Source organism: Brienomyrus brachyistius, chromosome 10 (assembly GCF_023856365.1).
Source record: "Brienomyrus brachyistius isolate T26 chromosome 10, BBRACH_0.4, whole genome shotgun sequence".
In the NCBI taxonomy this organism is placed as follows: domain Eukaryota; kingdom Metazoa; phylum Chordata; class Actinopteri; order Osteoglossiformes; family Mormyridae; genus Brienomyrus; species Brienomyrus brachyistius.
In genome coordinates this window covers 24,376,132-24,390,255 of record NC_064542.1, presented here as the reverse complement: position 1 = coordinate 24,390,255, position 14,124 = coordinate 24,376,132, and the positions used below count along the sequence as shown (strand labels likewise).

At 48.5% G+C, this 14,124-nt stretch overlaps 1 protein-coding gene across 5 annotated transcripts in view; it reads left to right on the top strand.

Annotated features, from left to right (window-relative positions):
- mid2 (midline 2) overlaps positions 1–14,124 on the top strand; it is a 111,563-nt gene that overhangs the window by 66,725 nt on the left and 30,714 nt on the right. For 3 of the 5 annotated variants that reach the window (XM_049027569.1, XM_049027567.1, XM_049027571.1), the window contains exon 2: positions 3,474–4,207. In XM_049027569.1, coding sequence (XP_048883526.1) covers positions 3,530–4,207 — 678 coding nt within the window. In that variant the 5' untranslated portion in view covers positions 3,474–3,529. The remainder of the gene's footprint in view (positions 1–3,473; positions 4,208–14,124) is intronic. The other 2 variants (XM_049027570.1, XM_049027568.1) reach the window with 1 other exon arrangement.

The window sequence follows — 14,124 nt, the reverse complement described above, 5'->3', positions numbered from 1 at the left end:
GCGGAGACAGTGTGCCACACGTTGGATAATTAGCCTTGTGCCTTATTACCGAAACCAGGCCTAATGCTGACCTTCTGTGAATCCCCTGAGCAGCGCAAAGGCAGCGGTCAGTGCTCTGCCACCCTCTCATCTCCACCTCCTGTTTGCTCCCCGTGTCTGATTAGCACTGCGCTTTTCTGGTGACTGAAACTTATCTCCTCTTGGTGAAAATTAATACCCGCAAATGCCCCCCCCCCCCCCCCCCAAAAAAAAAAAAAAAACCAAACCCTATTCTGTTTCACTTTGTGCCATGCCCCAAATGGCTGTCCTGAGCATGGTGATCCAATACAGTAGGACGAAGATTCTTAGCCGGATTAGCTGTTTTTAAATGTGTGCATGGAAATGCAGGAGCACTTGTGATTTTACGGAAGAAGAACATTCCGGCTGAACTTTCACTTCTTCCCAGTGGAAATGGCAAAATACAAGCGGTTTCACGTTGTAGCTACTAAAAAAAATAAATCTCTCCAAGGTTTCATGTGTCTAAATGAATTTGAAGTGTTTTTCTATCCTTTTAATTGGTCGTGGTGCAACTAATGTAGGTAATAGTAGTATTTTTGCAGTAGTGGTAGAAGTGGCAGTTGTTGAAAACATTTTTTTGTAACTCTTTCTCAAATCCAAAGCACGATTATAGAGATTAAGGTTATAGCATTATGGGGGAAAGGGCATTTTGTGGCCCGGTGGGTGGTTTAAAACAATTTACTCATTGACAGTAGTGACAAATTAGGTTCAGGTGTATTCTGGGGTGCATTCTGCTGGCCAAAAGAAGTGTTGCACGGGGTTCAATTGGATCATGGCGTCGATAACCGGCAAGATTACAGGGAGAATAATTCAATCACAGTATCACTGTCGGCTTTTTGTTTTTCAAACGGCGTTTCATATGTGACTTCAAAAATAAAAAAAAGCTTTAAAAGCAGAAGAGAGGTCGCACTAATCAGTCGGCTCTCGGGGGTATACAGGCTCGCAGGAGAGAAGATGAGGTTTATCGGGTGGAATGGAAAGCCCTAATAGAACTGTATCATCAGGGGTCATCCATTTGAATGCCCCCTCAAAGGCTTCTGGAGGTGGGGGCTGCGCTTGCTGTTTAGTTTCCTGGCTGCTGAATCAGGTTTTGGAGTGTGAGCTGCTGTACAGAAGTATTTATGTGTCATCAAGCACCGGGAGGGTATGTGTTTCACACCGGTGGCCCAGGTTAAGAGATTTGTGGCTTTTATGTCTAGGGGCCTTTGAGATCCATTCGTGCGGAAACATTACGATCGGTGGGAAAAAGCCTCTATTACACATGAACCTTCAGAGCAATGCGGGAAGTGGTTAAAAATGAATTAGGCAGGGACACTCTTTTATGCGATCTTTAAATGGAAAAAATCTCTTCCCCACTTTCTTTATCTTTGCATGGAATTTGCAGAGAAGAAGTGGTTGGAGCTTAAGCATTTAAATGCTGTATTTATTGATCAGATGTGGATGAGTTTAAGGTCTCACCTCCACTGAGATGGACCCCGGTTAGTTAAACTGACTCACACTGTCCCTGTGAGGTGCGTGTATGTACAGCGTCCCCCCCCCCCAGCTTGCTTTTTCCATTACAGTATACAGGCCTGTTTATACTGCACCGCATGCAGACTGTCATGATGCGATCGACGTAAATGCAGTTTTCTGTGGCCAGACACTGGCAGCTTCCATATCTCCTGTCCGCGTGGCCATCCTCGTGGCCTAACCCTCACCCTCACCCTAAACCTCACCCTAACCCTCACCCTAACCCTCACCCTAACCCTCACCCTAACCCTAAACCTCACCCTAACCCTCACCCTAACCCTCACCCTAACCCTCACCCTAAACCTCACCCTAAACCTCACCCTAAACCTCACCCTAACCCTAACCCTCACCCTAAACCTCACCCTAACCCTCACCCTAACCCTCACCCTAACCCTCACCCTAAACCTCACCCTAACCCTCACCCTAACCCTAAACCTCACCCTTACCCTCACCCTAAACCTCACCCTAACCCTAACCCTAACCCTCACCCTAACCCTCACCCTAACCCTAACCCTAACCCTCACCCTAACCCTCACCCAACACACATGTTCCACATGCCCGAATTGTGTGGGCGTCAGCTGTTGGTGTCGTTAAAATTACACAGTGCTATTAAACAGTAACTACTGTCTTTTTACTGTTGGTTTTACTGTTGGTTATATTTACACTGTGGCTACAATTAAACTGAAAGTGTAAATCTGAAATGATTTTTCTCACCATTTACTGTTCTTTACATCATTACAGTACAGTTATAAATGCTGACTTTTTACAGGTCAGTTTTCTTATCAGTATAATGAAATTCCATATTATTCCAAATTATCCATATACATAATTTTGGTTGTGTGTATATATATATAAAATTATTTTATATTATAAAATTATGTATATAGATAGTTCGTTTAGTATCAGCATAACAATAAAAATATTACAACCCTTAAAACAGTATTTTATCATTAAGTTTAGTTAGTTAAGACTGGGATGAAAATCAGACATATAGACATATATAAGAAAATTAAGAAGTGCTTAAATCACACTAAGAATGTCATTCTGGATCTATTTACCCCAGTCTGTTGTAAACTCTGTGTGTGTGTGTGTGTGTGTGTGTGTGTGTGTGTGTGTGTCTGTGTGTAAGAGAGAGAGAAGGTTATGTATATATTACATTGTGCATATGAAAAAAGGACATAGTACGCAGATTAGACATATAAAATGATTATGTTGAACAGTCTGGGCCTAGATCAAACATACACATGGGAGTAATTGTCCCGTCTTGGGTTTCACTTTCCATGACGTTGGTCGCCTCCGGCAGAGACGAGGGCACGCCGCACCTGTCTGTCTGCTTGAGTGGCGGGATGTGAACCTGCTCTGCAGTCTGTTTGAATTTACCTTGTGTGTCGCCCTGCTGTCGATGTACCGTAAACTGTTGCCTTGGATCCTGTATATGTGTCTAACCAGCTGGTTTTTCATTCATCGTATCACTATCTTGAGGCATCGCCAGCTACCTCTCACTGTAGCGACAGCGATGGTGTCCAGTATGATTTAAAATCTGCTCTGCGACCACATGCTTTGAGATCATACCTCATAATTACATTTCCTTAGCAGATGCTCTTGTCCAAAGCAACACAGAAGTGAGAATCGGAGAGTAGCGTCAGACGGTGTCCTAAATGCTGTTCGGTTTAAGAGCCTGACTTAAGGGCCCAATGGTGATATAACTCTGTCGGCCAAGGGACTCGAACTTACAACCTTTCAGGTTGTATTCTGCCTAAGTGCGACCGAGGGCCAGCGGGCTATGCCTCGCTGGGCTATGCCTCGCTGGGCTATGCCTCGCTGGGCTATGCCTCACTGGGCTATGCCTCACTGGGCTATGCCTCGCTGGGTTACAGATTCTGATTTGCCAATCTGTTACCCTGCAGGTTACTGACCAGCTTCTGTGGGATTTGATGTCGTCTCTAGATCGGCTCGACTGAAGATGGAAACACTGGAGTCGGAGCTGACCTGCCCGATCTGCCTGGAACTGTTTGAAGACCCCCTGCTTCTTCCCTGCGCCCACAGCCTGTGCTTCAACTGTGCCCACCGCATCCTGGTGTCCCACTGCTCCAGCAACGAGCCCGTCGAGTCCATCTCCGCCTTCCAGTGCCCCACGTGTCGCTACGTCATTACTCTGAACCATCGCGGCCTGGAGGGCCTCAAGCGCAATGTGACACTGCAGAACATCATTGACCGCTTCCAGAAGGCCTCCGTGAGCGGCCCCAATTCCCCCAGCGAGAGCCGGAGGCTTCGGCCGTACGGCACTGCCGCTCGTGGTAGTCCGGCCAGCGCCATGTCCCTGGAGCGAGTCGGCTGCCAGTTCTGCGAGCAGGACCCGCCCCGCGAGGCGGTCAAAACCTGCGTGACATGCGAGGTGTCCTACTGCGACCGCTGCCTGCGCGCCACGCACCCCAACAAGAAGCCGTTCACCAGCCATCGGCTGGTGGAGCCCGTGCCCGACGCGCACCTCCGCGGTCTCACCTGCCTGGAGCATGAGAACGAAAAGGTCAACATGTACTGTGTGGTGGACGACCAGCTCATCTGTGCCCTCTGTAAGCTGGTGGGCCGCCACCGAGACCACCAGGTGTCCTCCCTGAGCGAGCGCTTCGACAAGCTCAAGGTAAGGGCCCTCATGAGCTTCCATCCCTCTGGTCAGAATCCAGGTTCAAGTTCAGGATTTTTGTTTTTAAGGTGGGGGGCGGGACATAAGAGGCCATAATTCATATGCAGGGTCATTAGCCAATGATACGTTTAGAATTGGTGAGTGACAGGGGAAGGGGCACTCTGGTGAGCAATCAACTTTCAGTCCCTGTGGCCCCACCCCTGCATGCACCCAGTAAGCAGATTCTGTGGTTATAAATGTAAACGTGGTGTCATGAGACCTGTTACGGTTCACCTTTCATCTCCTGAATAGAAATGGGCCTCGTAGCCAATCAATATCCAGTGGACGTTTTGTTAGAGCTTGACGTACTGTAATGTTCATATGATCTTGCCACATTAGCATATTGGCTGGGATCGTTGGCGTCCTTGGTTAGGTGTGAACTCTGCCTGCCACTCGTGTCCATTTCCAAAGCTGTTTCCAGATCAGAAGCTTCGCAATATGCAGTCTCAGCCCGTTTGGAGTAAATAATCCCTTTTAATCTACTGAGTGAGCCTTGGTCACTGTGTAGTGTTCAGTGAGGTTCAGCCAAAACGTTCGCTCCCTGTATGAAAGCAAACTGAGATTTGCTCTGCAAGGTCGCGTCCAACATGCTGCATGTTTGCTAAAGGCCATCTGTAGGACCAACAGCGTAGAAGAGAGTTTGATATTGGGGGACTTAATTTATTAATTTACTTCCGGAGGTCTATGTATTGGGAGTGAATGAAGCTACATTGAATATTGTGGGGTGGGGGCATGTTCCTCCTCCTATGGCCCCCGGATTATACACCCCTGTAAAGAACAATGCTTTAATAATAAATAATTCTTTGTGGCCTTTTCACCTTATAAATCAGCAGCACTTCCTGCGAGGCTCCTATGCTCTTTTTCTGAAAGGCTTTTATTGTTGTTGTTGTCCTTAACTTCAGATGGTTTTCTGATAGACTATAAATGTTATTCTAGTATTAATTTGACAGAATGCGTGTGCAGTTAAATCTGTAGTGATTAATTGTCTTTAAGCCACTCATAGCGCATGAGGCATTGCTCAGTGTGTTAGTCTGCCAAAGCCATTGTGCTGGTGGGTGTTTGTGCTTCCCAAAGCCTCCCTCCATTCAGGTCACCCACACTGCTGATCCAGTAACAGGGACTCGCAGCTGACTGGACACAAAAATGGCTTCCAAAGGCTAATTCACACCAAACCTTTTTTTAATGGGATCTAGTATCAGAACTTATGGGTCTGTGCATTTTTTCCACAAGAGAAAGTCATTAGCTGATTGACAATCTTAGCAACGCGATGCTTGAATCACCATGTTCCCTAAACATTAGACCTTGCAGAATCGGCAGTTTTGTTTCTGTTTTTTGACCCTAAGCCGTCCTGTTTCACTGACACACCGTTGATTCTCCGTAGAGGAGACGCCTGACAAAATGTATGTCTTCACATAGTTTCTGGCCTCTGCTCTTAATACAATTATCTGGCCACATTTTTGCTCCCTCCCAGTTCTCCGCCAGACAGTCCACATTTTTGTTCCCTCCCTGTTCTCTGGCAGACAGTCCACATTTTTGCTTCCTCCCAGTTCTCCGCCAGACAGTCCACATTTTTGCTCCCTCCCAGTTCTCCGCCAGACAGTCCACATTTTTGCTCCCTCCCAGTTCTCTGGCAGACAGTTCACATTTTGGCTGAGCTGGGAGGGAGCAAAATTATGGACTGCCTTTAGGTCCCCGAGGACCAGATTGGGAAACATTGTTCTAATGGGATTATGTGATTCATTTAGTGTGTCCTTAGGTGCATCTTTACATTGAGGATATTAGGAGTATTATAGACTCTACTCGCTATGGGACACTAACACTAAAACCACCCTTTCAAAGTGTTACTCTGAATGTGTGTAATAATGGCTGCATATCGCCGTCCATCTTTCTTTCAAGTATTTATTTATCATTGCTGTCTCTTGTGTTTTTTAATAATAAGAAGGTATTAACCATGATTGTGATGATTTCAGAGCATTGTGAGGTAACAGTGAGATCGGAGAGAGTTCACAGGGACCAAGAGTTGAGATTTTGCACCAGCAATCTCAAGAGGTTGAGGGGAACATCAGGATTATGTTTTGGAAATCTGTTAAAATGGAGACACTCATGGAGGCTTTAGCTTAGGAACAGCCAGAGATTGTGGATTTTTGTAATTACTTTTTTGCGTTCTCTCGAATCCCCTGTAATCATGGTCCTTATAAGTGAAATTAAAAATGCCCTTTGGTAATACTGCTGTGCTCTTGCAGTTTGCAGTTTTATGTACAGGCCAGGCTGCCTCTGTTGTGGCAGCTAATTTGAATCTTCCTTCACTGAGGCTTTGAACATCCTTTACTTTGAACTGCCAATCCGCAGCCGGGAAGAGAATGAATGCGGGAGACGCACTTAGTGCAGAAAACTTTCTCTTTTTTTATGCCCCCCCTTTCATCTCGGGGGCCGTGGAAGAGCCTTATTTATACATCGTCTCACGGAGGGAGATTTACCGTTTCTCATGTTCGACATGGACCCCATCCCCTCCTACCACAGCTGCTTCCAAAAGCCTGACTCTTATTTTATTGTTCATCTGATGGTAAATGAACTGCCCAGTCATAAATCGGATCTCTTATCCCGCTGGGGCCCAAATTAAATTACTGGCTTATTATTGCTTTGATATGCAGTGGTGTTACTTTAGCAGAGTTATTTCTAGGTTTGCTGGCTGTCTTCTTTTTTTGTGATTGATTTTTTTTTCCTTGCGGATATTTATGTCTTTTGATAATATTGGATATTTTCCTTGAGAGACGCTAAGTAGAGTCCATCCCTTTTGGTATAATTTTTACCGGCACTGACTGAATCCCAACACTCAGGAAGGTCAAATGGCCATATGTCTGGATTCTGCTCTGCTGTAATTGTACATTTTTATAGGCACATAAATAGCAGAGTGGATGCCTGACCTGAATCCTGTATCTGCACGACTGTTAGTCAGGTTTATATAATTAACACAGAAGCTTTGCTTGATTCTCCGGTATTCAGGCTTTTTCCATCTCTTCTTAAAAGCTGCAAGAATTTCCGGAGTCATTACCAACAAGCCATCCCAGACGCCAGACTCGCATCATAGGAAGTATGCCTGGTTTGTTTAGGTGTCATTGAGGCATCAAGATGTAGGTGGCGTGTGACCTCCCTGTTACAGCGACATGGCTGTGCAGGTCGTGTCAGTCAGACGCCAGCTAGCTGATTCTGCCGCGGGAGATTTCTCAGAATGCGAGTGTTTGAGGATGTGCAGCGTTCAGCCAGCATGCTCCTCCCCAGTGACAAAGGTTCAGCCAACTGCTTCCTGGTCCCTTTTCCGGGCTGACGTGGAATCTCTCCCCACAGGTGCTCTAGCCCCTGTGCTTCCGGACATAGCTTTGGGTGGGATGTTTCCCAGGTAACAATCCGATGATTCCGACTCTCCCAGCGGTCCGGATTCCGTGCGAACGAAGGTCTCGAGACGTGTGTGGTAACTTGAAATTCCACCTTGATCTGTGGAAAACACGCTAATTATACGTGTTGGGGCAAAGTTGGAGCGATAGAGGTCTGACGAGTCACGCACCTGTTTTGCTGCCGAGTTGACATTTTATTCAGAAATAAGCCTTTGCAGATAATTCATTAGGTGCCTCAAACTGTGAACGTGAACAACATTCATTTAGGATATGAAATGCAACCTAGCAGAGTAATTTAATAGGAATTCATATTTACGCAGCAAGGTGCAAATTATGGACAGTGATGTCCTTATATTGCCAGAAGGAAACTGAAAGATATTGTAGTCATTTAGTCGGATCACGTCTTGGAAAAAATAACTAGTTCCGTTCCACATTTTTTGTTCATAGAATGACAACAGGAGACATTTTGTTGAGTGTATCTGGTCACAGAGATATACACTGCAGGTTCTGCTCTGCTTTGTTTTGGCCTTTCCATTACACACGTCCTGACTAAACAGGATTACTTTAAGATTATGTTTTCAGATTTCAGAACAAAGTCCAGAAATTCCAAAATCAGCCAGGAGGAATTCGGGGGAACTGATGCGGCGTTTGAGCTGCCGGTCAATGTTTGTGTTGAGCATCCCGAGGCACAGAAGAATGCTTAGGCCCCCGTCCCCAACCCACCAGAGCTGCGGAGACATCGCCAAGGTTTCTTCGGAAGCCCGCGATTGCCTCAAGGCCCCCCGACCGTAGGGCGGTGGCAGGATTTCAAGCAGGTGCCTTAGTGGGATCCGTGTGGCCAGATGGTCATGTCACCGGTTCTGGCTAATTGATGACGAGGCCAGTGCTTGAGGTGTCGGGTCCATCCTGCACCCTGTTTTGAGAGCTAATGAGCTGACATCTCTTTAAATCTTCAGTGAGCCCTTATCATGTATTTAGGTACAACACGCAGCTTGAGCTGATTCAATGTGTCAAATGGCATAATTTAATAATATAAAATGTTTGTATTGCTATTGATTTTCTTTTCGAAGATCACTGACGTAAGTGTGGTTTGTTCGTGCCATCACTTATAGCGAATTCTTCCAAAGGAAGCGCACCAAAGATTACCCTGGTATGAAGCACCTTGTTGTCCAGCAGAAGAGAACACCGTGTTTGGAAGCTTCTGTTCGCGAGACGGCTTGCGGCCTGTTTGCCGATCATCTTCACGTTTTCACCCCGGCCTTTCTTCGTACTCCTCTGGGAAATCGTCCGTCCTCCATAAAGTTCCCCAGAAGTGGACTTCTCTCAGAACTCGGAGCCTTTTCAGCTTAATTCTGGGCCACCCCCCCCCCCAGTGGTATCCTAAATGCTGCTGTAATTTCTAAGCTGGATCTATGAAGCTGTTGATACGGTTGTTTGTGCGCCACTTCTTCTCTGGCTTGGCTCATATCCAGACCCGCGGCACGATCCGCCATATTCCACAGCGCAAGGTGTTCGCCGCAGATACCCAGACATAAGCCTCTTCAGAGCTTCAAGTGCATTGAAAGCTAAGAAAATGTGTGAGTTTTTTTTTTGTCTAAGCTAAGACCTTTGATCTGTGGTATTGCTCAGCCTTGTGGGATTTTGAAGCAGACCCCAAACACTCGGGATATCAGCTTGGCCTGTAGATTCAAACTTCGTCTGCACAGATTATCACACTGTGCTGTCTTGTTCCTAGGAGTTGGGTTCACTGAAGTCTTTGAGATGGACGGAGTCAGCCAGAAACTCTCAATTTTGATGGAATCTCTGGCTTTGACCTTCCAGTGTTGGGAACTGATTATATTTTTCATCCCTCTGATAAGAAATACAGGGGCAGTGGCCTCACTGGAGCTCTCTGCAGTGCGCAGTGCCTTAGAGGGCAGCGCCAGTCTGTAAGCAGGTTTCTGGTCTATAAGCATCCCTCCCTAATCGCCCCTCACTTTGATCATTCCAGATGCTGCGAAGTGATCAAAGTGGATATTCTGATATCTTGGCCCCGCGATCTCGGCCGCGCTCGCTAGCCATCCCGAAAACAGCTGCCGTTTTGTCGCCGTGTACCCAGATCTCACGGCCTTTTATAATCACCGTTCTGATTCGAGACTGAGCCGTCCGCAGCCTGGATGTATCACCAGCGGGCTGGGCTCCCATAAGGGGGAAGAGAGTGGAAGACTTTTGGGGGTCGAGGCACTAGGCAGAGCCCATGAGCTTGTGAGCATAAATAATGGGTTGGAGGGGGGTGGTGGGTGGGGGTATTCTGTACAGGGGAGGAGCCCTGCCAGTGAGAGGCAGTATGTGAAAACACCAGGAAGGTCTGAAACTCAGACGCACAACCAGCGCTTAGATCCGGGTGCTTATCATGCACAGCCTGAGTAGAGAACAGCTGAGAAACTTTTTTTAAGAACCACGGGGTATCTGTGGAGGCGGGGGGGGGGGTTTATTATACGTAGTTTTCAGCTGCCTTTATCTGATGACCACTGCAGTTCCCAGCTCCGGCATGTTTTCAGCAGCTTGGACGCTATTATTTATCCAACTGCAGCTGTGTGCAGACACGTCTCCCTCCGGAGCTCAGAACTATGCGCGGCGCCGCCCTGAGCCCGGCGGAGATTGGCAGGAGGCTGACGACGTCGGGCGGCTTTCCAGGCCCTGCAGCCGGGATCGTCCCCCTGCCTCATCCTCACCTAGACGCCACAGCGCCGCAGTGTGAAAGAAAAGGAGCCTTGTTAATGTTTCATCCATGTAATCCATTTATAGTATAAATTCTGATTCCACATAGTATTTTTTCTTCCTTCCCACATTCCCCCTCCAATTCCATGGAATGCTCTTACTCTTGCTTTAATTCAGTTGTTCCTAATTAAGCCTTTAGGGCGGCGGAAGCAGAACAGTAGTTAAGTCCCTCGTCTATAGGAGCTGGGTTTCCACTCTCTCATCCTGTAATTCTATCCCACCTCAGCAAAATTACCAGCCTTGTGAACCATATTAAATTCCATGAAAGGAGTCGCGGGCGTTTTCGGTGGAAGGGATGACGTCAGTAACAGTTTTTAGGTTTGAGAACTTTCATTTGCATTGTGCTGGCAGTATCCCGTGTTATAAAGCAGTGAATTGTGTTGTCGGTAGTTAACAGCTTACTGAGAGATCCTGTCTTGTACGTCCTGCCATTGCTATTAATGTGCATCGTTGTATTGTTGTAATGCGCAAGCAGTCGTGCTCTGACTTTTTAGTATGGAAAAAGATGGGCTATTTTAGGCTTGCTTTTTTATTATTATCACTATTCCTGAAACCGTGCTGACACTTTGCTTTTAACAATAAAGTGCGCGGAGGTCAGTGCGTTTGCAGATCTGCAGCCCGGATCAGTCGCAGTCTGCCAGCCGTGGCAGGTACGTTTTTCCATTTGGTGTCGGAATGTCAGGGCCTCTCCTTCCTGTTCCTCCCCCCACTCGGTCCCGACGTGACGCCGTCTGCATCCTGCCCAGTCCAGACCTCTGTCCCTCTACAGCGCAGCCCAGAAAGAGCAGGGTACACCAGATATGGCCAGTGGGTACATGCACTTTGGCGTTCAGCTCCAACATGTTGATCCCAGATTTTCCATCCCAGAAATTCTCCCAACACCGTCCAGTCTGATTTTTTTCCGTAAAGAAGCATTTCTTTGTGCTTCTTCCTAAAAACATGCAGTGGTATTTTTTCTGACTTCTGATTATTCAAAAACACATTCTGTGCTATATTTGCTATATTTGTCCTTCCATTTCCAACTCAACTTTCTTTGCAAGTTGGCCAGGATGTCATCTGTCGTCCCCTCCCCTATTCTCGACAGGAAGTCACCAGACACATCGATTAGCACGTTCACATTTATGGGCGGCGGTCACTTGAGTGTTGGTAGCTTTGGGCTCCCCCTGGCCGCCGACTAATGTCGCCCCCACACCCCCAGTGGAACTGGAGTGAGTCCTGTCAGCAGTTTCCATGCTTGAGCACCTCTGTGGGGGGGCTGTGCTTCAGACCACCGCCGGCTCCGTATCGATTTCCCGATAACAGCCCACGATTGCCCACAATATTGAATGGCATGCAAAGCTTAGAGATGCAGAGAGCAGCGTAAGGGGCTTTCTAGGGCTGGGGGGGCAGCGAGTCATCAGACGTTATGACAGATGGCCGTGTTTGCAGTGTCCAGCTTGTGACGGCGAGAGCTTGTGATGAGCAGGAAGACGCGAATATGGCGAGAAGCGCACTGCGGATAAACCGTCAGGGCCGCGAATACGGCGAGAAGCGCACTGCCGATAAACCGTCAGGGTCGCGAATATGGCGAGAAGCGCACTGCCGATAAACCGTCAGGGCCGCGAATACGGCGAGAAGCACACTGCCGATAGACCGTCAGGGCCGCGAATACGGCGAGAAGCGCACTGCGGATAAACCGTCAGGGCCGCGAATACGGCGAGAAGCGCACTGCGGATAAACCGTCAGGGCCGCGAATACGGCGAGAAGCGCACTGCGGATAAACCGTCAGGGCCGCGAATACGGCGAGAAGCGCACTGCCGATAAACCGTCAGGGCCGCGAATACGGCGAGAAGCGCACTGCCGATGAACCGTCAGGGCCGCGAATACGGCGAGAAGCGCACTGCCGATGAACCGTCAGGGCCGCGAATACGGCGAGAAGCGCACTGCCGATGAACCGTCAGGGCCGCGAATACGGCGAGAAGCGCACTGCCGATGAACCGTCAGGGCCGCGAATACGGCGAGAAGCGCACTGCCGATGAACCGTCAGGGCCGCGAATACGGCGAGAAGCGCACTGCGGATAAACCGCCAGGGCCGCGAATACGGCGAGAAGCGCACTGCGGATAAACCACCAGGGCCGCGAATACGGCGAGAAGCGCACTGCCGATAAACCGTCAGGGCCTTTTTCTCGCCACGGCTACTCGTCATGCCAAAGTGTCGCTGGACCTCTCTTGTCTGTCACTCCAGGGTCGGCGCCAGAACAAGTAGCAGTTGGTGATGGTGATCGTTGTCAACTGGGTGGGGGTAGTTGACCGGGGAGGTGGCAATCCATTAGGATGATTTTTTTGGGGGGAACACAGGTGCTCATTTGAGGGGGGTGCCCCCTTGTGGCACGACATTGACACGGAATCATTATTCCCGCCTTCAAGGCCCCCACATACCGAATTCTTTATGCTGCTCTGCTGATGCTACGCGCTCAGGCTAAAGGCCCCCCAGATGATGGCTTTGGGCTGGCGAGGTCGACCTCACCGGCCCCACAGAGCTGGCATCATAACCGCTCAGTTTCACTGCGACCTGGATGTTTTCTCTGGCCGGGGGCCAAAGCTCACCCCATCGACCGTGATTATTCTGCATGACTGTGGACACTGATGCTGGACACGATTCTTGGTGCCTCATAAACACACAGCTTTAATTACACTGTAAGAATCATTTCTAATGTCTGTAGGCTTGGGAAGTATGACGGTAGTTTGCTGTCCTTTATCGTCTTCCTACCCCTTCATCTTATTTTGCGGCCAAGGTTTCAAAAAACCGTGGTATTTCCAGAATACCGTGGTATACTGGATGATTTAAAAATACCAAAACAGCTTTGCTTTTGAAAATATGATCCAAATGCTGTATAATGTCTGGGCAGCATGACAATTTGATTAAGTAGATACCCCCCAAGCCTGGCTTCCTGTTAGACCCATGAAGTGCTTTTCCATTTCTATGACTATTTGCCCATTTAGTCATCTGCTCTGGGACTTAATGACTCTTAAGAAATAGAAGCAGAGTGATGAGTCAACACCTTAATCGGCAGCCGTCAGCTGTGCCCTGCCTGCATGTGGCTGTCTGTGGCATGTTTGCTTCTGTTTACATAAAGCCAGCTAGGTTTTACTAACCCCCCGAAAAGGGGGCCCTCCTCGAGCTGCTCGGCTGCTTCTCCAGTACGGCCGTCCCACCGGGGCTGTGGAAGGCTGTAGCAGCCGCCCCGGACGCCGGCGTGATGTTTGCCCGCTGAACGCGCTGTAGATGCCAGTCTCTCTGGAGCCGCTCTATAAATAATCCCTGCATGCCCCACTGAAGGGCAGCCTGCTGCCTCCCGCCCGCTTGTCAGCAACATCGGCACCCCCGGTGTTTTCCGGAGTGGCCTCTCGGCTCCCCGGGCCTCGCCTGCCCTGGGGGCATTAGGGCCGCGGCCCATCGTACGCTCACTGACCCCTCTGCTGCTGTGCAGTAGCTCTGATGCCCAGCATGTGGAGGTGCGGGGGGGTGGGCTCTGGGTAACGGGCCCCTGCCGGAATCATCCATCCCGTTCAAAGGCTTTGTCTGGTGGGAACACGGTACCTTTGAGGGTAATTCTGTGCTCTCATTGACCCTTCTTTCCTTCTCTTAGCACTATTATATTTACTGTCCATCTATTGATTTATTTATTAATGTATTTACATATTTAAAAAGCAGCGAGTGTCCCCTGCACCCTACAGGGAATA